We start from the raw sequence: 27,624 nt of genomic DNA on the forward strand, positions 1-27,624 counted from the left end.
TGGATGAGATCTGTCGTGCTGGGACTTGAGCTTCTGACTACCTTTGTTCAGCATTACCGGTTGAATTGTACCCCAAATGACCGTGTGACTTGGTTGTGGTGTTTTGCATACTGTGGAGCCTATCGATCCCCCTTGATTCTGTAAGCTTTTAAACATTTCACTTTGGTGCGCTTCACCTCTGTGTTTGACGTTTCAAAGGCTTTCATGTGTTTGGTTGCTTTGGCAAGCCTCATTAGTTATGACTGGGTCGAGGATGAGAGACATAGAGAGAATGCTCCGATAACTTACCGGTAAATCCTCATTACTATTAGTCAGACTCGTCCTTGACCCAGTCATGTTTTCCACCCACACCACCTGACTCAGGCCTTTGGTGCTTGGTATGGCAGGAAGAGCTTTCTGCTGGCTGTTTTTATAGCCCCTGGCAGGAGGATGGGTGGAAGCTGAAAGCATTTCCAGTCAGTGGAATATACCTCATTAGTTATAAATGGGTAGAGTAGGAATGCGGATTACCAGTGAGTAATCAGAGCATTCATTGTCTCCTCAAAAGATAGTTGCCTCTTAGCAGGCTGTGCCCCTGAATGCAGCGGCTTGGTGAGAATACATCCTGTACTTGGATGAATTATCTGATGTTTTTGATGAGTCCAATTCTTGATAAAGTCTCTCGAGGACTGGTTGCAGTGCCTGGAGAATGCCTCGGAGACGTATGTTTATTCGGCTGTGATGCCGGTTTAGGCATGTGTATTTTTGGTAGCAATGGCCGGCTCAAGTCCGATAGTGAAGTTTCGGAAGCAGCCAGTCGGTGCCGAACCTGGCCCGAAGGCAGTGGCGGGCCAATGAGTCTTTGACTTGTGAGGCTTTGCCGGCTGTGGAGGGGGCACCATCACAAGTTGTTGTCCTGTAACTCCATGTCAGACCCAGAGCTGTCGTCTGGAGAGATGCTGCCTTTATTTGCAGCCGATAGATGCGACTACCTTGAGTTCTGGATCGGGGACGCCCGTTGAAACAATTGTAATCTTCTACCCCTATCAAGCACTGTTTCTTTTTATATCAAAAAGACCTGCAGGCCTAGCAGATTGCCTCCTGGTGTTCAGGTGATGAGCACAAGTTACACATATGGTGTAAGGTGGTGCGACAAGAAGGACACAATCGAAAAGGCATCTAGTCCATCACCCATTGGACTTACATTGGAGTGCACATTGAAGAGAAGGCTCAAGGGGGTTGTGGCTGATTTGAGTCCCCTGGATGAATTCACCATGAACGGTGTAAGGAAGGACGCTGCGATCGAATACAATACCAACTGTACCCAGAAAGTATTACCATGTGTATAAATGTCAAATTTATGAAATTATTATAATTAGACTTTTCCATTTTCAGTTTCTATTTTTGGTAAATTCTGGTGGTGTGTTTTCCTGTGATTTCCAAACCTCAAAAAAACAGTGCTTTTCAATGGTTACTCATTTTCGCGCCATAAAAAACAACAAACATTGTTTTACCGGTGTTTATGGAACGCTTCACTTTTAGTATTGCTTTTTCCATTTTCTTCAGAAATTGTATACTGCTCTCCATTTCAGATGTTAATACAGTCATGAAATACTTTCCATTGCCCTTTGATTCTGCAGCTCAGATTTAACAAGCATTTGCAATGCAATAGGTCTCGCATTTATGCGAGTTTAAGCTATTGGCATTGTAAATGACCAAGCCTTTTATTTGTTTTAAAAACGGGGAAAAAAAAAGGCATTGTTATTTGCAATGACAATAGCTCAAACTCACGTAAATGCGAGACCTATTGCATTGCAAATGCTTGTTTTAAATGAAAGCGTGAATTGGTCATTCAGCGTTTGTCAATAAATATACGTAGAGAATTTTTTTCAATGCTATGATGAAATCCCAGAGGCATAACTACCTCTTTACTCAAGTAATCTCAAACGGAGATACTGTGAGTACATTACCACTACACTCACAGCACACTTTAGGGTGTGTGCTGATATTTACACGTGGCCTATACCTTGTTCATATGGCCATTCACCTTTTTCTGGTCCTGACGAAAGCCTCTAGAACCATCCAGAAGGCTGAAACTAGTTGACCTTATTTACAAGGGATTTCAGGAAAATAATATTCCTAACTAAATATCCCGCATAACTTTTTTACATTAGTCCTGGGACCCTTTTAATAAAAGTTTTTTCCATAGGGCATTTCCCAGAGACTTTTTTAACCCATAATCACATCTCACATAGCACGCCACTCTCTGCTCAATATCCTGCTCCGCTGTAATCCAGGCGTTGTAGCACAGCTGGATTGTATTAGGCAATCCAGTTGGGCCCCGATGATGAAGCATGCCACCTACTAGGTAGGTGGGTGAGGGGTTTCTTTCACAGCAGTTGTGCTCTCTCCTTTCACGTTTACTGTAAAGTGATAGCAAAAAAAGTTTGCTCTGAATCATAAAAAACTTGTCCATTTTGTTTTGCCGAAATTGCAGTGTGGCCAAAGGGGCATATGCAAGTCAAAAAAATGGGGTTAAGAAAAAGACTTCCTCTAGCAAAAAAAAAAAGAATAAGTAATTGGGGCTTTGTTATTGCACTTGATTTTTTTTTTGTCCGACAGTGATGGTAGCTTTTGCTCTTTTGACTGCTCTCCAACAGGATTGTGTAGCAAGTGCTGAAATGCAATAAGGTACCGTTAGGTGCACCATGCCAATAGGTCTCGCCTTTGGGACCTTATAAGTATTTAGTTATGCAGCACAATATCCTTGGTGCAACAACATTAACTGTTGCATGGCTAAACACTTATAAGGTCCCAAAGGTGAGACCTATTGGCTATTCCAATGCTTGTTTTTAAACCCATGTTGTTGTTGCTTCCCCAGTCGTTTTCTGGGTGCCGATATACGCTGAGTGTTATACATGGAGATGTTACTTTTGAGCCAAAGGCAAATGTGATGTAACAACATATGTATAAATCCCGCTGCCTACCTCATTTGCTCCCAACACTAATCTATCAATACCACATTAATTTGTGAATCTCAGAAAGAAAAGAAAAAAATGTATAACTGTACACACATAAAACTACTTGAATGTTAAAAAACACATTGCAATTTACGTGGTGCTTGTTTGTGTAATTAGCCATTTTTTTTAAAGCGGAAAGTAGCCAATGTAATCACATCAGCCCAACTCAACAGTGCTCATTTTATCAACTTCAGAAGGGTGGAATCTGCCATGTGGTGGTTGCTGCTGTGGCCTGTAGGCTACCTCTGGAACCCCGCGTGGGAGCGTTTAACTGAGCTTTCTTTCTTGCCTGTGTGGCAGTTTGCATTCCTATCAATAACAATTATAATCCCTTAAAATGTTAGTTACATTTAAACACTTAGAGTTGCACGAGCACTGTTAGTTTGATTCCAGTTGTGACCATTTCTGTTCAATCATAAACCAAACCCTCTTTATGTTTAAGTCCTCTGCCCCACGGTCCCAAGACGGGAAGGAGGGAAAGTAAGTAGAAAATGTAATTTCCTTTCATTAACTACTCTGCTCCACAAATCGGTGCTTGTTAAGTTCAAAGCAGTCCTCGACGCGACATCAGCCTCAAGTCTCCTCAAAGCAGCCACATCTGTTAATAAGCATTTTCCTTCGGAATCCCAATGATTTTCAGGTCGGAGACAAATTTGCCCTCACAAAAACATATTCTGGGTCTGCTTTACGACACCTCGGTGCTCTCCGTGACCCCCCAGCACTGTTGCAGTTTAGCCTAAAGGGGTGGGAGTGCGTGACAGGGAGTGGAGGTCGGGATGGTTAGCGGTGTCACACATCGAAAAGGCCGCGCTTTTGTTCCTGCCTCTGACAGTTATGCACAAATACTTTTCCTTAATAGCCCCCCTGTCAGGAAGTGTTAAACCTACCAAATGCAGACAATTACAGGCTGGCTCACCAGTGAAATGCAGGCAGGGAGATGACTGATGCAAGGCCTCTGAGCTAAAGGGGGGGAAGCATTTGCATTTCTTTTGGCTTGCAAATGTTTAGTGTTTCGTATAAATGAAATGGGGGCGGGGGGGGGGGGCTTTAAGTCCACTGGTCTGGCCATTGCTGAATATTTCAGCAGATAATCCTTCCAACATATACAGGCAAAATAACATTGTAGAAATCCCTTTTTTCTCCACCCCGGTTTGTTTTACAAATCAGCTTGCACAAGACCTACAAAAAGAACACATTGAAGATCATTATTGAGGCAAATAATTCAACCGAAGGACATTTCTATATCTGTAAAGAAAGTGATCTCAAATCAAGCCTCCGGGTGCTCTGAAACAAGTTGTGTGAAAATCACCCTGCCTTCTTCCACCCAAAAATTGGACCTCTAAGAGAAAGCATCTCTTCCACCGCCCCTTGGTTTGATGACTTCACCCAACAGTATCTCCCTGCCCTACCTCGCTTTCCCAGTTCTCATCAGTCACTGATTGTGATATTAGAGGTTCTTCCAAAAAAAAAAAGGTCGTTATTTTATGTATTGGATTTACTTATACGATTTTACCCGAAGGGTAACTCATGGGATGTTTGGAATGCAAACGTAATCAGCCTGCAACTCAATGCACTGCTACCTCTCATCACGGCCAACCAAACAGGCCTATCTCCGGCTTATCCTGTGCAGCAACGACACTTGAAACATTAGTCACCAGCAGTTTTCCTCCCACCTAGAGTCATGTAGCCATCTCACTGTTTAATCGGACTTCAGACCTTTCAAGGGCACAGAGTCAACACTCCTTAACATCAGGAAGCGAGATGTCATAGTGGGTAAGTAAACTTTGGACCTAAACTTCCTTCATGGGGCTCTCTGCGTCCCCCAAGCCTCCCCCTTCCACGTCCTCTAGAATCGACCCTCCTTAGTATAGGTTTCTTAAAGAAATTACAACACTACGGATGTGGGCGGGAGACCTTAATCCCTCATTCATGCCTGATGTGATTTGGTGAAACCTGGTCTACACTGTTTCCAGTGAAAACAGGGCTGGCCCACGCCAACAAGTAGTAAATATTAGTGCACACGCCAACAAGTAAATATTAGTGCACGAGTGAATCCAATCCGCCTTGCCAGATTGCCCCTCTCGCTCTGCCTGGATCAACATTTTCCACTGACTCAGGTCCCCGCTTACAGTGCTGAGCCTGCCAGGCAGAAGGCAACTTTCTCTTCACACGGGGGGCAAAGCAGAGCCCTGTAACACCTGTCCGGGGGGGGGGGGGGGGGGCAGTCTTCCCTATGGTGGAGGGGGCCTCACACACATCCAGTGATAGTATAATCTGGCTAGATATGAAAAGTTACTTCTGCCGTCTGGCTGCAGCCTATGCGTGGAAAACGGCAGAAAACAAAAAAAAATCAAAGTTGCACAATTTTAATTTATTGTTGCAATATACGAGACCAGACGGGAAGGTGACCCTGCGACTCTCTCCCTGAGCATACGAGGAGGTAGAAAACCAGAGTGTGAACTGGAGGGGAAAACAGGGGAAGAGAAACGAAACAGGACAATAAAGACAGCACAGAAAAAAGAGAGAGGTAATAGTGTCGGGTGTGCATGTAAGCGGAAGAGGGACTGGATAGCAAAGTGAGAGAGAACATGCGCGTCAGGAGAGAGGTTATAAAGCTGCAGGCGAGGAAAAAGCAGAGCCAGAGGAGACTAGTGAGAGACCAGATATGACAAGCCCGCGAGTGTGCCACCTCTTTCCCCGGTGCCCACCCCCGTCGCCCACTCTTTTGTTAAGTAAATGGTCTTTTTAAAGACCTGTGAAGTACTCTGGTGCGGCCGCAGTAAGACAGACGGCAGACCACAACAGGTCCTCTCCCCCCGTGAGACAGGCAGGGGGCCTGGTGTTGCTCTGGCCCATGAGCCATTCACACCATGGCTCCCCATGTGCCAGACCGGCCCAGAAGCACTGTTTCCCCGACACCTCCACGCCAGGCACCAGTTTGTAATGCTTTGGCTCCATCAAGTGGCCAAAAGGTGCAACAACTATGAAAATCAGTGACACTGTTTAAACTGCTGATTTTCGTCCGGTAGGGTACTACTGTTGGGCAGTCAGTTAAGCGAATTCCAGACAGCCTAATTATAATTGTTTAAAAAAAAAAAGTGCTGCATAATTTAGTCAGCCTTGTTGCATGGTTTGATACTAGCCTGCCACATAATTCCAGTAGCCCCCAAATATACCGCAGGACTTTTTAAGAGAAGCATACTTCAAATGCCTGAGCCAAAGTGGAAATAGTATGCGTATCTAGAGACAAGCAAAACTTTTCCCTCCCCGGCACCAGTGAGGAATTTCCTAATTTATTGAGAAGCCCAGTACAGGACTGTCTTTACACCTCTCTGGCATGGAGCAAACAACCTTGCTTTTAAGTATCTACGGGTATGCATGTATCGCCTGCCTTCTCTGGTATGTTGCTACCACAGCCAACCGGGGGTGACTTTAGAAAATAAAATTGCGCACCTTGAATTACTAGTAACGGTACATGGGACTAAAAAGGTAAGATTTGGCTGCCTTTATTTTAATTCAGTTCAAAACTCACCTCTTTAAAGAACACTACATTTCAACGCGTTAACAATCCACAACCTAGGTTCCACTCCTCTTATTCACAAATCACTCCGCTGTCTTTTGGTTGGTTATGTGGTATAGCACTACCACAAACGTACAAGTAGAGTTCCTGGATGTCTGCTATGAACATATAGGTCTTTCCTGCAGGCATGGGGTGACTTCTTGAAGTGTTGTCTATTGAATTGTGCTTTTAAGAATCCGCTCTAAAAAAACAACAAAGGTCTGTGTCTTCCATGGTTTTGTTACCAAGAAATATGTAGAATAGATTACCCGATTGATCGAACTTCAGTACCTTTTCTATTGCTTTATTTTTTTGCAAGAGCTCCGTCGCCTCCTACTATACACTCAGCTCTACTTTTTCATGTGATCTTTTCTTTAGTTTCATAATTGGATACTGAACTTCATCCAGCAGTTACTGTATCAAGCTCTTAAATTTGCCAGGTGATGGTCCTCTCCGGGAGGTCATCCCGTGAGGAAGTCACTTACTCCAAGAGCATACTCCTCTTGGGGGGGCTACCCATCCAAAGTCTCAAGAGGACCATCACAAAGCTAAGGGAAATTGTGGTTGATCATGGCACCAATTTGCTGTCAATGGTCTTCTCAGAGCCGCTCCTCTCCTTAGATGTATGGAAAACTGGAGGATCCCCCTCATACCCTTTGCAGTCTTAGTACCTTTCTTAATGTTAGCAGTGCCAAGTCTAATTCACCACTGCATTGCCTTAAGTGTACTACAGGTTATTAGATTGCCTAAACCTTTTCCCCACCCTGCAGGTACAGATTTTCATGACCTCTAAATGCCTTCCTTACTTGGACCAAAATGCTCTGAAGAATGGTGAGGTACAGGCTCTTAGCAAAGGCAAAAAGGTTCCTAGCAGAAAGCAAGCTTGGAGTTTCCCTTCTAGTTGGACCCCATGAGTTTGCAGCACATTGTACGGGGTGGAGAGGAAAAAACAAAATTCAGTCTGGACATTCTCCTTCCATGCTTACAATTTATATTTCTACGTCCTGAAAACACTGCTTGTACCACCCTACTCTGAAAACATCACTTTTGAAGAATGACTTTCCTGGATTCCCATGCTAGGCATTATTCCACCTTCTAGTGGTTGGGTGTGGTATTTCCCCAATGTTTTGTAGTCCTCTTTTTGGTTTTTAAGTGAAGCCTGGGCAGCACATGTGGTGCTCTGCAAGGTGTGCTGTATGGCGTTGAACTTCCACCCAAATTTTTCATTAGCTTTTGTCATGGTCCCTTCTAAATGCTGGCTTCTGATTAGTGAATAGGCTTGTTAGCCGCTCCTTCGTAACACCTTCTCTTTATTTGTACCCTCCCAGGAGGACTGGCCTTTTACTTAAGACTGCATGTCTTTGTAAGCATGGTTTTCTTTAACGAGTTTCTCCTACTGCAGACAACATTTTCCTGCAACATTCAGCATGCCATGCACGCTTTCACTTACCAAGCAGCCCAGGACAATGGCAGCTGCTTCTTTAAAATGAAATGGGTCTCATTTACAGGAGTTTCAGCTATTGAAAATGACAACGCCTTGTGTGTTAATTATCAAATTCGATTAAAAAAAAGCATGGTCATTTACAACGCCAGTAACTTAAACTCACAAATGCAAGATCTATTGCAAATACATTTTTGTTGGAAGGCTTCAGACTCCAATTTGGTGTCCCTTGCGACGTCTTACCGCTTCCAGAGGAAGCTCACAATCTTCATTTTCCACCCTGGTATTTTGTTCCTTTCGTCCATCTTAATGGAGATGGGTTGCTTGTGAATGCAGAACACTCCGCTGCAAATTACACCCAAAGGTAGGAAACACTACGTTGTTCCACTTCCTGTGGTTCAGGACTAGCTGATTGCTTGAGACCAAGTGGCTTTGAATACTCAACTTCGAGTGAAGCATCAAAATCTTATTTTGCATATTCCGGTTTCAAAGGGAACCGAGGTTCCTTTCCCCTCAGTCACTGCTGTCCTCGTTTGACATTTAGGGCTTTTTTTTTTAATTGGTCTTTGGTCTAAATGAACCAGCTCAGTCCCATTGCTTGTGGTGTTACCTGAACATTTGGGGGGGGGGGGGGGGGGGGTCTCTTGATGGCTTACAGCAGCTGTTCATTTTCCGCCTCTTTAATGTGGGCACTGGATCCTTCCCCAGTACAATTCAGCTCATGCCTCAGTCTTGTGACCCACTCAGTAAGCAGACTGCAGACCATGAAGTGGCACCTAGGAAAGAAGCTAAAGGGTGGTCTCTATTTCCAACCAACATAATCCTGTCCACGTGATCATGTAGGCAATCACCACATGACACCTACTTTTCTGGTGAGCTTCATTGTTCAACTGTTTTTTCCTATAGTTATCTCCACAGTGGAGCTGGAAGTCCCATCAATTTCCCCAAATCTTCAACACTGGTGGAGCACCAGCTTCTACCACCAACCCCCACGGTACTTAAGTATATAAAAGTCATATGGCTGGCTGTGCAAACGCCGTGAGCCTTCTTAGAATGGTATGTGGAAAACCCCAAAGAAACAAGCATTGCCAAAAGCAATGTAGCTCAACAGCCAAAGGCAGAACTATTGGCCTTCCACATGCTAGTTCTCTTAAGCCAGGGTTCAGTAACCAAGCATATTCACTGGTTCTTAGTAACCAGGTAAAAAAAATAATAAGTTGCCATCAGTAAGCCGAACCTAAGAATAGAATTCAGAGCGGATGTTCGGGCACTGCCACCATTACTGCACAGAAGCCACCTCATGTAGACAAGAATCTTAAAGCTCTTGGGTCAACCAAAGAACCACCTTTTAATCACAGGTATTTTATACAAACACAATGATCTCGCACTCTGCTTGGCATTAAAAGAGACAGTAAAACGCTGCAAGAGCACTGACAAAAGTTCTCCTAATTCCCCTTCGCCATAGAGAAAAAGGCCCTACATTATAAAAAACAAAAATGTACATTTCAACCATACAAACATCCGGTGAAAACCACTTCACATCGAATACATAAAACTGAGGGAAATAGTGTGTTCCCAATGTGATGAAGCAATGTTACTATTTTGCAGGCATGCTTAAACAGCAGCAATCTCAGTACAGCTCTCCAAGTAGATGTTGCAGCCCAATAACATCACTGCTAAAACAAGGGAAAATGGAGGCATGGAGTAATGTTCTGATAGCAGGAAGTCCATGAAGACTGTTTGCTGAAAGTGGTAGAATCACATCTGCTTATTTTTTAAACCACAATTCATAAGTTATGTCCTCGTATCAGTTTTTCACTCCATTGGCTCCGCTTCTTCACCTCCCTCTTCTGCCTCCTCGTCTTCTCCTCCTTCTTCCTCTTCTTCCTCTTCTTCTTCTTCTTCTTCTAAAGGGCCTTCCTCATCCTCTTCCCCACCTTGTACAAGCTGCTCTTCAGCAGCATCTCCTGCCTCCTCATCCACTTCAGTTTGGTCTTCACCAGCACCTTCCGTCTCCATGCCCTCTTCAATTTTGGATTCTTCAGTTTCCTCTGTTGCTTCTGCATCGCCGGTCTCGTTCTCAGCCCCTTCTTCAGTGCCTTTGACCGCTTGATCTTTTGGGTCTTCTATGAAGGGATTTTCACCCTGCAAAGCACAAAACACTTTCAGAACTGACAACTGGACATTAAATTGCAAAACCCAAATGAAACAAGTACATAGTTAAGACATGCAGCTCAGTAGTCAAATTACTACTTGTGCTCCGAATGATTGTCGAAAATAAATCAACCGTAGTAATGAATGTCAAGAGTACAGATGCACTGCACTTTACCTTCAAGTATCGCTCCAACTTTTTGCTGATCATTTTGTTGTTGAGAATGCTTTTAGCCACAACCAAAGAAGTCTTTTTGGATTGCTCCATCATAGCCTGTAATAGAGGATATTAAAGTAACATGCTGCCGATAAGTGATCTGTTGAGAGCACATAAGAAAAGGGACACTTATCCACGCTAATGGCTTAATCAGTCAACTGCCGTTTTAAAAACAAGAGTAACCAAAAAAACACATTAAGTTTTATCGAAGGTACAACACTGCAAATATGAACAAACGCCCATTTAATCTTAAAGCAAGCACTATCAAAACACTGAAAAGATTAAGACTCACTTTTCTATTGTGGTTATGGTCAATGGATTTGAGGTGCTTTTGAAGAATTCCAAACTGCATAGGAATAAAGAGATCACAAGCTGTGCAGTGAGCAGCCTCGACTTTCTTGATAAAGTGATCCATCCCCAGGTCTGAAATTAAATATTCATAATGCGACACATTAAGCTAATCCACCTTTTTACTGAATGAGGGAACCACTTAAATGCAATTTATAATCTTCCAGTTATCACTGGGAAACGGCCCTCGGTACACCAGAAGAATTTTCAATGCTACCAAGCATAATATATCAAAGACAAATTGCAATGGAGGATTACAAAGGCAAACCACGTTCCATCAGTACAAACATTATGTAGGTACTTTTCTCCCAATATCACGGACATAACTTTCCATATAATTTGAGATTACGTTTATATCCAGGACATTCATACCCCCCCCCCCCTTATGAAAGAATTGCTAATTTGCTTCAAATCTTATTAAAATTTAGCTATTCCCTCCTTCACCATGTAGTTTTGATTTTAACGTGAATATAAACCCAGAAAAAAAAACACAAGTTTAGAAACTAAAGATAAAAACCTATAACCATGCAAAATAAAGCTGTACACGAGTTAATCATTGCAAAAACACAGCTAATCCTTAACAGAAGAAAAAGTCAAACTCTTGAAACAGGATATGCTGTATTCACAGCAATTTAGATCCTGCACTACATTCCCACAAAGCAGCCTAAAAGTTTCACTACTAATCCCAGGTCCAAAACACGGTCACAATAAGAGCCCTAATATTTTACTCTTAGCCTTTGTTTTGCTGCTCTCGACACGTTGCATTACAGTAAAGTACATATGAAACCAAATACTCAACGCTTACAGGATTAAAGCAGTTACATGTTGCATGAGAAACTGCACCCTGCACCACTGGCATCCCCGGAGTCAGCTTTGAAGTTTGAGGCAAAGTGCTCAAGAAAATACTTAAACGGTGCGTGAAATTATTGGCAGTCAGTTAACTTTGGGATAATGGCTGCAAGTGACCAGCCAACCAATATGCAACAAAGTAAACAGGGCACACACTTTGAATTTCTTACCTTGCGTCAAATCCTGGTCTCTGTAAATCTGTTGGATAGCTGCATTAATATCCTCTACTAATTTACGACGCTCCTCTGTTTTTTTATACTTGTTGGAAACGTACTCCTGTTGATAAAAGATATTCTTAAGCAACCAGATGGCAAAGAAAAGTAAACCACATGCAGATATATTAACACGCAAATCAGACCGTTATAATAAAGCAGACTATTCAGTTGAACTTTCATGCCAAACTTTCACGGAATGCCATACATATTTTAACATCTGAGGCACATTTCGACTGGTAGATGTGCCATCTGTGCAAGATGTACCTGAAGGAAGTCTGCTGTCTGTTTGGGGAGCTTTGTGCCCACAAAGTTGAAATGGTCACTGTGGAACTTGCTTTCAAAGTGCTTCTTGATCTCGTCATCATAGTATGTGCGGAACTTGCACAGCGAGCAGACATACTGAATTCTGGAAAATATGGGGAAAGTGTAAGACATAGCTTCCCTACAAAACGTAACGAGAGGCCACAATGGCATTCGTGTGCGATAGTCAAGAGTACTGCGATAACCTAACACCAGCTTCTTTAAGGTATCCAACTCAACAACCTGATCAAATTGTCAAACTTCGAACTAATCCCACTAGTTTGAGACTGCAATACCAGTGGACGTTCACCCCATAGTATATCATACTGTTCAGTTGCAAGCTCACATCTAACAAGTAGAGAAGCAATTACCGTTCTACCATGCGGTCACGCTGCCTCTTCTTTTGTCGGTCTTGCGTTTTCTTGCCTGCTTGAAGTTTGCGTTTCACCTCGCTTATTTCCTCTTGAATCGTTAAAGTACCTGTGAAATAAGATATGTCTGTCACTCGAAAACAGACAGCCAATCATACTGGAGAAGGTGGGCATATTTTAAGATGCAAACCTGAACTCCTTTCTAGAAAAACGGTGTGCGAAAACCAAACTTCCGGGAAACTAATATTTCACTCCACTCACACACAACATTCTCCCCGCAAAGGAATAAACACCTCACCTTTATCAGCTGCACCTTCACCCTAGAAGGAAAACACAAAGTTAGCAATAAAGTCCACAATGATAGCCAGTAATCAGCCTTTGGTGGTACTATGAACACAAATCCATACATAAACACTCACATTTGTCCCAGCCTCTGCCCCATCTTCTCCCTTCTCTTCTGAAATAAAAATATACTGGTTAGCGACACAGTAAATATAGCTGGGGACAGGAATGCACGATATTCGCAATTTTAATGGGACTGCATAAAGCAAGTTGTTGGAAAATCATGTAAACTCAACCCGGGGTTTTCCATTCCTATGACATTTGATATTGTAGTTAATTTTTTTTAAAATCTTTATTAAGTGTTTATTTATTGGTGCCGCTCGCTGATTCCAACTTGTGCTGTGCTGCTGGGAGAGTGTTGGGAGCCCATCCTTGCTGACAAGATCTTTACCTACATTCCGGGAGCCTCTGTGTGCGCTCTTTCTGCCGGCGGGACTGCGAGGACCAGGGTGCTCAGCGCAGCAACCACCGCTGCACCTGGGGCCTCTTCCCGCCAGCTCCTCCCTTAATTAGCACTACTTAAGACTCGCAGCCCCCGCTTCGCGGGAGCCGCTCGCTGATTCCAACTTGTGCTGTGCTGCTGGGAGAGTGTTGGGAGCCCCTCCTTGCTGACAAGATCTTTACCTACATTCCGGGAGCCTGTGTGTGCGCTCTTTCTGCCGGCGGGACTGCGAGGACCAGGGTGCTCAGCGCAGCAACCACCGCTGCACCTGGGGCCTCTTCCCGCCAGCTCCTCCTCTTAGCCCTCACCTTATTTATCCACGCCCCTTCCTCACTCGCTAGCGGGAGGCGCGCGGGGCAAAGACCGGGCCGTTTGAGGACGGGAGAGGCTGGGCCTGGGCTTCCCCCCCCTGGAATCCTTGGCGGAGTGTGAGGGCTACCATCTAGTTACGCGACCCTTAGAATTTGTGCCCACTTCCAGAAATGGCAACAAGAGAAACAAGGAGTAAAAGTGCCAAAGCTCTTGGACCCACACCAAAAAACATCCCAAAACCCTCCCTGAACCCGCTGTCAAAAAGTTTCAGCCTAAATACTAGGGAAAAAATGCAAAAAGACAGAGTTAAGACCCCGCGCTTTAATCCATCGGGGGAGACAAGCAATCAAGTCGAATTAAATTCACTTGAGACTATTGAGGAGGATGTCACCCTGGCAGACACAGGCGCCCTCATGAGAAACCTTTGAAGCCCATTGGAAGAAAGACCAATAAAAAAATAGAAGCTAGGCTTGTGGTTATAGAAAAATCGACAGTCCCAACTAGCTGATAGTCTGAAAACAATGAATAATGGTGGGACTAAGGCCCCAGATAGGGCAACCAAAAGGGGACTCTCAGCCCACAAACGACACTACACACAGTGCATCCGGCATTACCTACTCCGTCCCTAAGTATTAACATTTACCCGAAGGCAAATGTTCCAAAAAATCATGTAGTTCAACTGAATCATCCCTCTTCCCCTCAAAATAGGGTAAACCAAGCGGGGCTAAGTGATTGCGCTCCCGACAAAGCACCGAACAATGGGGAGCTACTAACGGGGGGTGTGAGCAAGAGGTTAGACCCGGGGCCAATTCACCTTCCACCAGAGGCAGCCCCATATACTGTTCTGGCGGGGGTACCAGAATTGAATCCTGCCTCCAAAGAATCCACCACTTCCCTTAAAAACAAGGTGATAAGACTGGCTTCGTACACATAGACCGCTCCCTGAAGGTATCCTGAGCCCTGTTCTCATGGTACGATGAGTCCCATGGTTGGGCAGTTCAACCAAATCTATAAATGGTGACTGTGTTAGTCAACTTTAAAGACCATAGGACCGTTCTGCATATATGTGGATGGATCCCAGAGGAAGAAGGGACTACTGTTCAATCACTACCCCTCTCTTTTTTCTATCCCCCTCTAGCACATGATAGAGAGGACGAGACTTGGGTGGGTCGGAAACAAAGATCGACCGGGTGGGGAGATCTCAAAAGAAGGGAAGTTTACCATCACCCCAGAACCCAATACCAAGGGCACCCTGAAACCCATGCACATTACACACATTCCGAGAGGTCGGGTGGAGGGCTGCTAAGAGGATGGAGAGATCCACCCAACTCTCGAAGACAGGAGCTAGCCCACTATACCTCCAATATGGACGATGAGGGATGGGAAATTTGCCACAGGAAGGGCGGTAATTGGGGTGTAGGTGGGCAAAATTACTATCCCCGGAGACCCCTCCAGCAATGTCAGCAGTTTTACCTTCCAACCTACAATAGGTACAGCCAACTAGACTTGGTAGATTGACTGCCTACATACATGGGCAGGGAGTCCATCTCTGTAGTATGGGAGGCTGTGGAAGAAACTAGCCTAGAAATAGAGCCGCCCAATACTTTCAAACATCATGGGGCTCTGAGTAATTCCATTGGCAATTTAGGCCGTAATACAACATGGGAGGCTGGGGATCGAACCAGTCTTGGAGCCGCCCAATACCCCAGAATATCAAGGGGCCTTGGGCGATTCCATGGGCAGGGTAGGTCAGTGTGGGGGAAGAATCAACCACCACCCTAATACCATTAGAGATCACGACCAGCAACAAAGGGATTGACTACACATATACCACTTCTTTGAATGATAGGCCCCCCCATACTAAAAATACTATCATGGAATGTGGCGGGCCTGGGTAACAAGTCTGACTACCAGGAATGGATAGAATACATAGACTCCAAAGACTTATGCATGTTCCAGGAAACTTGGGAGAGAGAGGAACATGTAAGGCAGGGATTTGCAGTATTCTCCATTCCTGCGAAATGGGGAGGAAGGGGGCGTCCATCAGGTGGACTTGAAACCTGGGTAGCAGTGCACCTGGGATGCAAAGCCACGCGCTTTCCAGTGGCATCAGAAGACATACTTGTGGTTCTATTGGAATGGTCTCATCGCTGTAGACTAGCGGTGGTAAATGTATATTCGAGACCGGTAACCATTTCCCAGGAGTCACCCACCATCGATGAATTAGCGGATCTTTTGACAAAACTTCCCAAGGGTTTCCCTTTTATAGTGGGCGGGGATTTGAACTCACATTATGAGCCCCTGCCAGGTCTCCTAGATGGGGACCTCCTAGAGGAAGAGATAAGATGGCGAGTACCATCGCTAGTATCTATTCCGCCCAAAGCTTGGAGCCCATTGGCAGTGCAGATTACTGCTTTAACTCTAAGACATGGGGTTAGGGCCTGTAATGGGCGAGCTAAATCTGATACCCCGAGTAAACCCACATTTAATCGGAAAGGCAGTGAATCAAGATTAGACTACATCTTAGTCCAATTATCCTCGTGGTCGCACGTCATTGATTTTAGGGTCACTGATAGAGAAGACAGCGACCACAATGCCCTGGAATTGGACTTACTCTTTCCAGGACGGGACCCTGGGGAAGCAGAACTACCCAAGATAAACCCTGATTTAGTCCTTGAAAGCAATAGGAGAAGAATCGAGATAAAAAAAGAAAAAAAAAAAAATTTGCAGCAAGTACAACCAAGCTCCCACAGTTTTATAAAAATGTTATTCCTATTTTTGAGAATATGGCGTTTCTAAGTGATGAACCAAACACAGGGGACACTAACAAACAAATCTGGCTGAACCACGAAGAAGTCATAAAGACTCTGTCTGTAGATCTATTTAATAACGGTCCAAGGAGGGGGGGTGGAAGGAACCAGCGTACTTGGTACAATGCGGTTTGCCGCAGAGCAAGGAGAGATCTTTTGCTGAGTATTAAGAATCGCAAAAGTAGGCCGGAAATTCATGCCAGGAGACGCGAATATAAAAAGCTGATTGCAAAGATTGACTGGGAGCAGAACAAATGGGAAGAACTTGCTAGCTCCCTAGCGTCTATGGATTCACGGAAGTTCTGGCGAATCGTCAACTCAGGTTCTGGGGAACTTGCCCCGGCAATAGAGCCAAATATTTCTTCCAAGTCATGGCAGGAGCACTTTCAGTCTCTGTATACAGAGGAGCCAGGCCATGGGGGTTGCACCACTATTTCGTCGCTCTCTAATTTCGTGGAAGGGGACCCATTTTCACAGAGAGGTCCGGGCTGCCATAACAGGCTTATCAACTGGGAAGGCGCCTGGCCTTCCGGGCAATCTTTATAAACAAGAGCCGGACATATGGGCCCCTTATTTTTTGATGCTATTTAACGAGATTCTAGGGGGCATGGTGGTGCCCTGTACTTGGCTGGGCGCAGAGGTGGTCCCGATCTTTTAGAAAGGCTCGCCCCTGCTCCCATCCAACTACAGGCCCATCAGCCTGATAGATGTGTCGCAAAAACTCTTCGGGAGGCTTATCTTGGACAGCTTGCAGAATTGGATAGGAGGCAGCCATTATGAGCCCCTACCAGGCTGGGTTCAGGAAGGGGGTTTCCACTATGGACCAAATCTTTCGCCTCAACCTCATTTACTGGAGGACGGCACTTGTCGAGGGCGGCAGCTTGTACACGGTATTTGTGGACTTGCGGGCCGCCTTCGACCTGGTCCCTAGATCCAAGCTCTGGAGTCCCGCCAGATATCCTGGCTATTCTGATTAAATTACATCAGGATAACTTTGCGCGGGTCAGGTGTGGCATGATGGGGGGCTTAACCGAAAGATTCCCCGTTGACAGGGGGGTGAGGCAGGGATGTGTGCTTGCACCCACCCTGTTCTGCCTCTTTGTCAACGGGGTAATCGCCCATCTGTCCAGGCTGAAAGACATTGATGCTCCCAAATTGAATGGCAGCAGGGTGCCTGCCATAATGTTTGCAGATGACACCCTGCTGCTGTCCAAATCCCCCATGGGAATCCAACGGATAGTGGACGGGTTCTTGAAATTTTGTACTGAGGGGCCTAGACATCAACGCCTCCAAGACAAAATTTATGATCTTAAACCCTACCCCCTCAAAACGTCCAAACCCTTTGTTGGGTTTGGTGCGATTGGAGAGGGTTTCCACATTTGAATATCTGGGGGTAACCCTGAATGAGAAGATGACATGGGGGACACATACGACTAAGGCAAATTTGAAATTATTGCAGAAGGCGGGGGGCTTTGAGAATGATGGGCAAATCTATATATCGCCCACTGGGCCCTATGATACAGATTTATAAATCTCAAGCCCGGGGTTCAGTTGTATATGGGGCGGAACTTTGGGGCCATGTTCCTGTAAAAAAAACCTAACTACAGAGAATAAATTCCTCAGACAACTAGTGGCCCTCCCCTTTTGGCGACGAATATGGAGTAGCCAGGATCTCAGTGATTACAGAAGCCAGCTCCAGGAGTTCCTGGCATTACCAAATACTAATAACATCCCCTGGCTAAATACATAAGGAGTACATGTGAAAGTTTAGGTCTCCTGGAATTATGGACCGACCCTGCTAATTCAAGTAGGAGGATCTCTAGAAAGGCACTTACACAACTCTATCAGTCAAAGCTGACTATTGATTTAGGTAACACGTGCGGGATCCTTGACCCACACATTTATCCAACTGAAAGATTCCTATCAATTGGAAGCCGTATTAGATGGTATGGGTCCTGTGTTGACAAGAAAACTCTACCTACAGTGGAGGTATGGCTCTCTACCTCTGAGGGCCTTCACCAGTTCTTGGTCCCGCCTTTCATCAATAGAGCAGTGCCCAGCCTGCACATATCCCCAGGAGAGTGATCTCCATGTGGCTCTTTTGCAAAGCCTACCAAAGAGCAAGGAGGTACTGGCTCTTACCTATCCTCAAAAACATGGGCTTTAGGAAATGCCTCCCTGCATATAGAATCCTTAAAACTGACTTGTCACCTCCGATTGTTTTTGCTGTGGCAAAGTATCTAACGGCCATGTGGCACGTCCGATCTCGTATTCTAAAGGAGGGGGGCATTGTGTGAAGCTATAAGATATTGGTTTATCCTTTTATGATTCTTAATGTTTGATTTATGGGTATTTTCTTTTTTGAATTCCACTTGTAAATGAAAATGTTCACAAAGTACTGTAAATTTTAAAATTTTAAAGAACTTATGTATTGATATCTTTGATGATCTAAATGATCGAGAATAAAGATGGATTGGTTTATTTTTACTGTAATGATTTTAAATAAATACTTCAATACCATAAAAAAATAAATAATCGCAATGCACTGGGCCTGCCTTTGAACACGCACCACATAAAAAGAGCCTACCGATAAACAATTCACATAACTGGCTAAAAAAAGGAGCTACAATTACCAAGGAGGGTGGGGGTAATAGTCCTGAAGTTACGCAGACTAGCACTAGATCACTGGCAGTATTGAATACTTGACCTATGAGGGCATTACCCACAACTATATTCAAGCATGGTAGCATAAGCAAATCTCAACATGAGGTGCGATATTCCTCGATTAAAAGTGCATATTTTATTGTTTATTTTAAAAGTTTAATACAGCGCTGGCTAGACCCAGAGGTATCAGAGTGCTTTACAGTAGAAGATAATATAAAGCAAACATGGCATACAAGTAGATAAGATAATGAAACGTGAAATCTACAAATCAAACTAGATATACAGGTGCAAGAGCTATACACGTCAATTAGGTAGATGTTCAGGAAAAGGACAAATTACTGGACAAAATATAACATTGTGATTGGAGATCAGGTGCAGGTCATAGGTTAGGACCCCTAATTGCACCAAACATCGCATATAAATAGATGAAAATGAAAACATGTGACATACAAATCAAATAGAACAGGGTGCAAGAGCTATACATATCAAGTAATTAGGTAAATGATGTTCAGGAAATGGACAATTACTGGACTAATATAACATGGTGAATTGGAGATCAAGTGCAGGTCACAGATTAGGATCCCCAATAATAATTAAGGTGGATTTTGAGGACTTTATTGAAGCTGAAATGAGGGGTTACAGTGCAGGTTTTTTTGGGGAGGGCATTCCAGATGATAGAGGCATTCATTACCAGAGAAGGAACGCGATTGTGTGGCTTTCTTTTTATGCAGTGGTGGGATTAGGGTGTTGGTGCTTCTCAGAGGTAGTGTGGCGCCCGCAATGAGGAGTTTCTTGGAGAGGTACTGCGGAGTGTTTTGGTGGAGGACTATATGAGTAATGCAGGCAGATCTGCCTTCAATAGGGAGCCGTTTAAGAGATGTGAGAGCCGGGGATATATGATCGAAGCGTTTGCAGTCTAATGAGCCTGGCTGCAAGGTTGAGCACAGCTTTGATTGGAGCAAGGTGGACCTTGGGGATTCTGTGGAGGATGGAGTTACCATAATCAATACTTGAAAGAACAAGTGACTGAACTACAAGTTTAAAGTCATCGGTAGGTATAAAGGGTTTGAATTTCTTGAAGTGACGGAGAGTGAAGAGGGATCCTTTAGCAGAGTTTTTGATGTGGACGTTAAGGGTTAGGGTGTTGTCGATAGAAATACCAAGAGATAGGATGAAGTTGGACAGGGTGAGTGAGCAGTTGTGTGTTAATGTCAGATCCGGGATGGAACGGGGAGAGGGTTATTTTTTTAGGAGAGAAGAGAAGGATTTTGGTTTTATTAGGGTTAAGTTTGAGATGATTGGAACCAGATTTGGATCTTGGTGAGGGTGTTCAGGTGTAAGATGTCAGCAGCACGAGTTTTAATCTTGTAATAGATTTGGGTGTCATCGGCGTAGAGGTGGTAGTTGATGCCTGCTTTTTTAAGACGGAGGGGTTCCATGAAGTGGTTAAAGAGGGGGGGGGGGGGGGGAGAGAAGAGATCCTTGGGGGACTCCAAGGGAGACAGGAGTGGGGGGTAGAAAGTTTTGAATTTTGATTTGCTGCGTTTGGTGTTGTAGGTAGGAGACAAACCATTTGTAGGAAGTACCATTAAGGCTGAAACGGGTCCCAAGCACATAAGTAGGGCTGAATGGTTGACTGTATCGAACGCTGCGGAGAGATCAAGGAGGATAAGAAGGCTGGTCTCACCATTATCAAGTGAGTGGTGGATGTCAGACTGAGCATTGTCGGCGCTGCAGCCTTTCATGAAGCCTGGTTGAAAGGGGTCCAGTAGGTTGAAGTTAGATGTGTTTGTCTAGTTGGACACTTTTTTTCCAAGGACCATTGCGAGAAGGGGGAGGTTAGTGATGGGACGGAGATTGTTGAGGTCATTGGGGTTTTTGATTACGGGAGAGATGTGTCCAAGTTGAAGGGAGGTGGGGACAACCAGTGGAGAGAGGTTGACGATTGTGGTCCAGTATGTGGTGATGTGTTTAAGGGCAGAGACATGGTTAGAGGGTAAGGGGTCTTGTGTGGGAGGACGGTTTAAGATTACCAATTATTTTAAGGACTTCTAGCTCATTCACAGGGAGGAAGTTGAGCAAAGAGGCTTTATTCTTTAATTGTGAGTTAGGGGAGTTGGTTTCTGGAGATGTGGTAGGGGATAGGCGAGGAAGTAGGTGGATGAGGAGTCGCTGGGGAGCTGTAGAACAGTGGGCAGAGGGGAGAAGGCGGGGGGGGGGGGGGGGGGGGGAGGTCAACTGGTCGAGGGGATGTGGAGTAGGCATTAGAGGAGAGGACGGGTTTGCATTGGGAGCAGTGCAGAAAGGAAGGATTGATCAATTGGCTATTTTTTTCCGAGAAGTGGGAAATTTTTTCACATCTGGCTGAGGAGGTGATCAGATTTGGAGGTGCAGGGGAAGTTTGGTTTCGAAAGATTGAGGAGTTCCCCAAGTCTGTTTTGGCACGATCAAGTTAAGTGCGGAAAAAGGATGCCTTTTCCTTGAAGTGTTTTGTGTACGTGGATCTAGCATGTCTGAGGAGTGCAAGATGGGAGGGAGAGATGGTGTCTCCAGGTTCTTTCCGACAGTCTGAGTGACCGTCATTCGTTAAGTTCGGTATTAGACCAAGAGTTGGAGGGGGTGTTGCTTTGGTTTTTTTAAGTTTAGGCGAGGCCAATTGGTCAAGAATACCGGTGACAGTATTGTTAAAGTGTTCAGTGAGCTCATTAGCCTTTTGTGAGGAGGAAATAAGAAGTTGAGCTTGAAGTTAAGACTCAAGAACACCCGGGGGATACATTTTAGATTTCTAGTCAATTTCTTAGGTTTGTTAATTTTGGAGGAGGGGAGATTTGCAGTGGTAGCAATGGTGAACAGTATAAGGTGATGGGCAGACCAGTCAATGGGGACGATATTGGTCACGGAGGGCAGATCTTCGTTGGAAAGAATGGCGTAGAGGATGGCTCCTTTAGTGTGTGTCAGGGACAGGCATAGTTGTTGTGTAGACTAATTGGGTGGGAATTTTGAGTTGTCAGTTCAGCTTCCAGGTATTTGCAGCAGGAGTAGCCAGAATTGACTAGGGATAGCTGAAGTTCATTTTTAAAGATGTCAAGTGTGAAAATCCACCCAGACCTGGTTCACAATCTTGAACAGGTACTAGGTAGGCACACAAATTAAATGACAGTCCTGGATTATGAGTGTCCAGGTCAAGGGTGCACAGTATTTAGATTAGCAATGGGCTCAGAAACTCTCGATCACTGGCAGCAGGACTTACTAGCAATTCAAACAGCGCAGTTTGTGGCATAGTATCAACCACAGTACGTGCAGTTGACAAAAGTACTGAAAGTAAATTTGGCGCCTTCCAGAGAATCGCAGATGAATTACAATCAAATGGGCAGGGACTACACACAAGGACAGGAACTGCTAAACATGCATAGATTTGAACTATAAGGATTGCTAGTAGTATAGTATTTTCCACAGCTAAATGTGACCGAGACCATTACCAATAAATGACGCTAACGTAAATATGTTGTGAATTTGATGCAAAGCATAAGGTATTCGATTACACACTTACCTCCAGTGGTTTCATCGCCCTCCTCGTTCTTTGCTACTTTGGACTCTGGTTCTCCAGCTGTGTTGGTTTGTTTTCGCTTCTTGGCGGCACCGTCCTTCTTATTAAATTTCTTCTTCTGTTGCGTTTGCTGCTGCATTTGCCCCTGAAGCGATTTAATTAACAACTATAAAACACCTAGTCTGACGGACACGCAGCACAGTGGAACTACCAGACACTTAAAAAACAGTTTTCCAAACAGACTGCGTGGTTTAGGGCAAACCAAAAGAAAAGCAAAAGTCATCTGAATCAGACTGTCTGGTCGCTGCTGCCTTAACATATCTAAGCTCGGGCCATGGTAACTAGAAATCAGACCCCTCCCAAATAAAAACCCACTTCCGCCGACACAATTAGACTACATCTATGCCAGTAGCAACCAGACAATGGCATCAAGTCAGCGGCAGCTTTAGGGAGGTCAGTAAGGGGAAATGTAAATAGCCTCAAAGCACATATACGTACCACAATTGTGATCCCCCAAGTGTTACACGCGGGGATAATTAAATCCGCAAACATCCGCTCTCACTGTAACATGCTACAGATATTGCAGAGTAGTGTGTTGCACTTACCAGAACCCATGTCCTTATGGTTGTACGCGGACAGGGGGTTAGGTGGGCACAAACGCCTGTGTATTTCGGTATTGGGACGGGCAGACCACGCCGTGGGATTACAGAACTGCACATTGTTGGGTGCAGGTGAGCTGGCATACAGTACAACTATGTATGTGAATGGGAAAACCTCCAGTTAAGGTACGTTAATGATTACGCTTATGGCTTTAAGGAGTTTGACATGGCAATGTGCTGGGCAGCGGTTACATCTTGTATCCCTTCAGAGAGAGACATGAGCGTATGAACAGCAATGGGCAGCAGCTGTTCAACAGTGCCTGTTACATTAAGTAAAAAATAAAGATGGGCGTGGAGAAGGCACAGAGTGTACTTACTTTGTCTCCGTCCCACACTTTGGCTGTTTTTCCTCGGCCACGTTTGAAGCCACCTCCTCCGAAGCGCCTATTCCCAGAGAAACCTCTCATTCCCTGGAACATGTTGATCTCAGGGTATGCTTTCTGGGAGAAGAGGGACGGGGGTCGGGGGGAACCGGAGATGCCAGAACCCCACCCGCCCACTGGCTGTGGCTCATTCCATTGTCCACTCATGCGACTGGGAAATGCCGGCATGGGTCTGTTTTTTCGCCCGTCTCTGCCCCAGCTCTGACCCCGCTGGCCAAAGGTGCTGCGTGCTCTGGTCTGGAACTGGTCCCTGCGGTTCCCGTAGGAGCTGTCATAGCGACCTTCATAGGCACTGTCCCCGTCATGTTGCGCCTCACTGTAATCGTAGCCGGATCTGTAAAGATCACGGTCATTCAGTGAAGACCTAGAGTCGTAGGACTCGTAGGGTGTATACCTGCAAGAGTCGCACAGCAAGCAAGGAATCCAATCAGTAGCAGATAAGGCAACGGGAGAAAGAGCCTGCCGAGAAATGGCAGTACAGACGTTAAGCAAAGATAGAAGAGAACGTTAATTGCTATATTAAAAAAGGTCTTCCTCATTGCATATCAAACAAGGCTCAGAGGTTTCACTCAACATGGGAGTTTTTCCTTGTGTGATACAGCAGTCGGACGGCAGTGGGCAGGAAAGTGGACATCATACAGTGCAGGGAAGTGTCAATCTTTCCAACAAGGTTGGACAAGAGAAGTCCCTAGGCTGATTACACAAACCTGAAGCAATGGCTTTTATGAGCATCGCCAATACCAAATTGTGTTTTATTAATTTTTCACTACTGTGTCACTACTTTATATAGAAAAAAATTCCCAAGCTGAGCAAAGGCTCCTGCGGCAGCGCTGCAGTTTACATAAACCCTTTTTTACCGCTCACAGGACCCAATACAAGTTTCTCTTAATGATCTCACATTATGGACAGAAATATTACTTCTCATACAATGGCTAAAGTCGGCATCAACAATCCCAACGCACATTCTAAATACGAGGTTCAAGACATGCACGTACTCAAAATCTCGCACAAGAGTCAACATAACTCATCTCCACGGCAACATCTTAAAACAATCATGGTGCACCTAAACAAGGACTGGCACATAATCAAATTAGCCAGCTCAGCATCTGAAAAGTATTTCGAGGCGTTGCAGCACCACCACGAGTCACCAGATAAACGCCAGTTCTCCAGAGATTAACAATAGCTCATCACCAGGGGTTTCTCCGCTTCCACGAGCTTTTTGAGGGAGTGATTTCTGGTAACATACTAACTCCTACAACAGAACGACGCAGCCTTGCTCTCACAAAAAGCACGCGGGCCCTGAAAATCCTGCCTGCCGCCCGAACAAGCACCCTCCGATACAATTAGAACGAACTAATATGTATGCAGTATATAATCAGTTTCGGAAGGCAGACAGTATTTCAAAAGCAAGACGCGGAAATACCCGTGGGTTTGAGTACATATATTACCCGCAGAAAAATTAAATGATAGCATAGTAGTCACATCCAGCCTATTGAATCATTTCTCTGCTTTGCGTACCCATAACTGCCCGCATTGGTACTGGGTTCCTGTTCATACCCATATCCGTAGTCCTCGTAGCCTACGAAAGAAAAAAAAAACAGTTAAAGAAACGACTTAATGCAATCAAAATTTCTTAGCATCATGACTACGTTCAGGCTTGTTTGAGCACTAAAGGTCACGAATGCGCACCCTTCCCCGGAGTATTAGGAATAAGCCTGGAGCTTACTTTATTCGATGAGAATTTCCTATTACCCGCCTGTATTTTGAATAAGAGTCACTTATTGTAACGCAGAAGCTCCATGTATACTGATACCGGTAATCCGCACCTCCACCCAATATTTGCTATACACCCTTTAAGTTCCGATAGCACACATCTTTGACGGTTCTATTATTTACATACTTGCATTTTGCTGAAGTTATCAAGAAAGAAAATACATTCTAAAAAAATTGGCAGCGCTCAGCGACAGTGCATAACAGGAATACAAGAACCTTGGGCAGGTGGCATCGGCGATGCGAGATGCTCTACACTACAGCTACAAAATGTAATAGCACCTAGGAATAGACTCACCTCGGTTTCCTGTAGAGCTCCAGTTCCCGTAACCTGCAAAGAACACAGCTAAATCAGCAGAGATTTATTTTAAACAACCGTGCTTATAAGTGATATTAAATTGGCTCAAAGGAAACTAAGACGAATGGCCTTATACCACCGCGGCGACAATAGTAAGTATATACAGAAAACTCAAGGTGCGGTCTACCACTAGTAAATAAGCATACGCATTTTAACGCCAGTCCATGCTTGCCAGCGGGGAAAGGGCCTTTGTCCACAGCCAGGAGAGAGGCAGATGGTCCAATGCGAAAGGGGGGGGGGGGGGGGGGGGTTTACTCCCATTAATAACACAGCGATGTGCAGATTGCGACTTGGGGCATTTTAAGAAGACACTGACAACACTCGCTGGTCTCCAAGTTCAGAACCTCAACGACAAATAAATCACATCCATACCAAAGCACACCCACACGTCATGAACCACGAGAGCCGCCGGGGACCACCTAAAGGGAAATAATGAATTCGAAAAAAGGCAACCGAGAAAAAAATATTTCGACTACTTCAAGATTAACCAACCCAATCCCATCACTGCCCGCATCAAACACTACGACGTCTCGAACAATAAGAAATAATTCAAGGTCCCGTACTGTAACGCCCTTCTACACCTTCATCCGGGAAATTTACAATACAAAAAAATACTAGCAATTGTTCCTTTAACACCACAAACTCGGATTCACCCAATGCGGAGCACTTTCCAAGGCAAACATAAATAAATTATCGTCTCACCAACCTCCGCTATTCTAAATATTTTCCAACTACGAATTAAGAAACGCTGTACAGAGCAGAACAAAGAGGATCAAAGACTTTACAATCGGAGAGTGGCAAGGAGAGAACCAAGAAAGTCTCCCACGGCCTACAAGGAAACTTGCCGTTCCACCCAGTAAAACGTGCAGCCAAACGGGTACACGCCCGTCAAATAATAATATTGAAACTAGTCCGGGAAATCAAACCATCAACCCGAAACGTACCCGAATAACTGGTCATATTGCTTGATGGGAAAGACTTGCAGGTCCCCTAAACCTTCTCGGCAGTCGACGCGTCTGTGAGAGAATTTTTCCAGGCTGGCTCACAAGCGTTAAACCAGAGAACAGACTCCGCCCACCGACGGTATAGGTCCAGTCCGACAGGCAACCCTAAGCCCATTGGCCATCTAGGACATCGCTTACTCGGTATCTCCTTTACTCTAGGATATGACGCATGCATAGACCCGCCCTTGATAACGATTGGCCAGGACCTACGTCTTTCAAAAAGCTCGAGGCCGAATAACCTCCTTGTATTGGACAGCGAGTATGATTCTTGAAGGGAGGCGATAACGTGGTTTCCCGTTTAAAATGGCAGTCGCTTCTTCCTGCAAACAGAAAGAGTAGGTAAAATGGCGGCTAACGAGGAAACCACGGGAGCATCGAGTTCTAGATTCCCGATTTAATATTTTGTTATGTCCCCAGCACGAACCAAATGAACACGTTGAGTTTCCAATTTTTTTCATCTAGTAGTCCATCATTATTGCACAAACTCATTCAACGAGCCTTACTGGATGTTGCGCAATCACGCCGCATGGAAAGAAAAGAAATACTTCACATCCTCTGACTCACCAAGTAACTCATTAGAGGACTACATACCACCTATAACATAACAGCCAGATTCTATCAGGACAAGAGGCTCAGATTCTATGTCAGAACCGGAGGCTCCAATTATGCTTCTCATTTTCTTTACTGAAAATTCTCAGCAGCCAATCAGAAAGTAAAACCACAAATACATACTACAATACCCATACACCTTAGTGGGTATCACATGACAACCATAGAGTAGACCCCTCTAGAAGGAGCATAAGAGAATACTACATCCTCTTTCTTTGCTGCTCTGCAGCCAGTTAACTGCATTATTTTTCCATTGTGCTGCTTGCTGTTTAAT

At 44.7% G+C, this 27,624-nt stretch overlaps 1 protein-coding gene and 1 long non-coding RNA gene across 10 annotated transcripts in view; one reads left to right on the forward strand and one right to left on the reverse strand.

Annotated features, from left to right (window-relative positions):
• LOC146856263 (uncharacterized) overlaps positions 1-27,624 on the forward strand; it is a 78,385-nt gene that overhangs the window by 42,368 nt on the left and 8,393 nt on the right. The window lies entirely within an intron of this gene.
• On the reverse strand, positions 9,329-26,762 carry AKAP8L (A-kinase anchoring protein 8 like). Of its 9 annotated transcripts, none has more exons than XM_085654342.1 (13): positions 26,682-26,762; positions 25,678-25,710; positions 25,167-25,188; positions 23,544-24,003; positions 22,571-22,712; positions 12,870-12,904; positions 12,749-12,770; positions 12,451-12,559; positions 12,044-12,185; positions 11,735-11,840; positions 10,660-10,790; positions 10,329-10,424; positions 9,329-10,144 (listed from the first exon to the last, which is right to left on the reverse strand). In XM_085654342.1, exons 1-13 carry the CDS (start codon positions 26,695-26,697, stop codon positions 9,815-9,817), a joined length of 1,644 nt encoding a protein of 547 aa, XP_085510468.1. In that variant the 5' UTR covers positions 26,698-26,762; the 3' UTR covers positions 9,329-9,814. The 9 variants fall into 9 exon arrangements, with proteins under 9 accessions (XP_085510468.1, XP_085510466.1, XP_085510465.1 ...); XM_085654340.1 differs by having other exon boundaries at positions 12,870-12,907; XM_085654339.1 differs by having other exon boundaries at positions 12,451-12,541; positions 25,128-25,188.

The sequence above is a fragment of the Triturus cristatus genome, chromosome 4_1, assembly GCF_964204655.1.
Source record: "Triturus cristatus chromosome 4_1, aTriCri1.1, whole genome shotgun sequence".
Taxonomy (NCBI): Eukaryota; Metazoa; Chordata; class Amphibia; order Caudata; family Salamandridae; genus Triturus; species Triturus cristatus.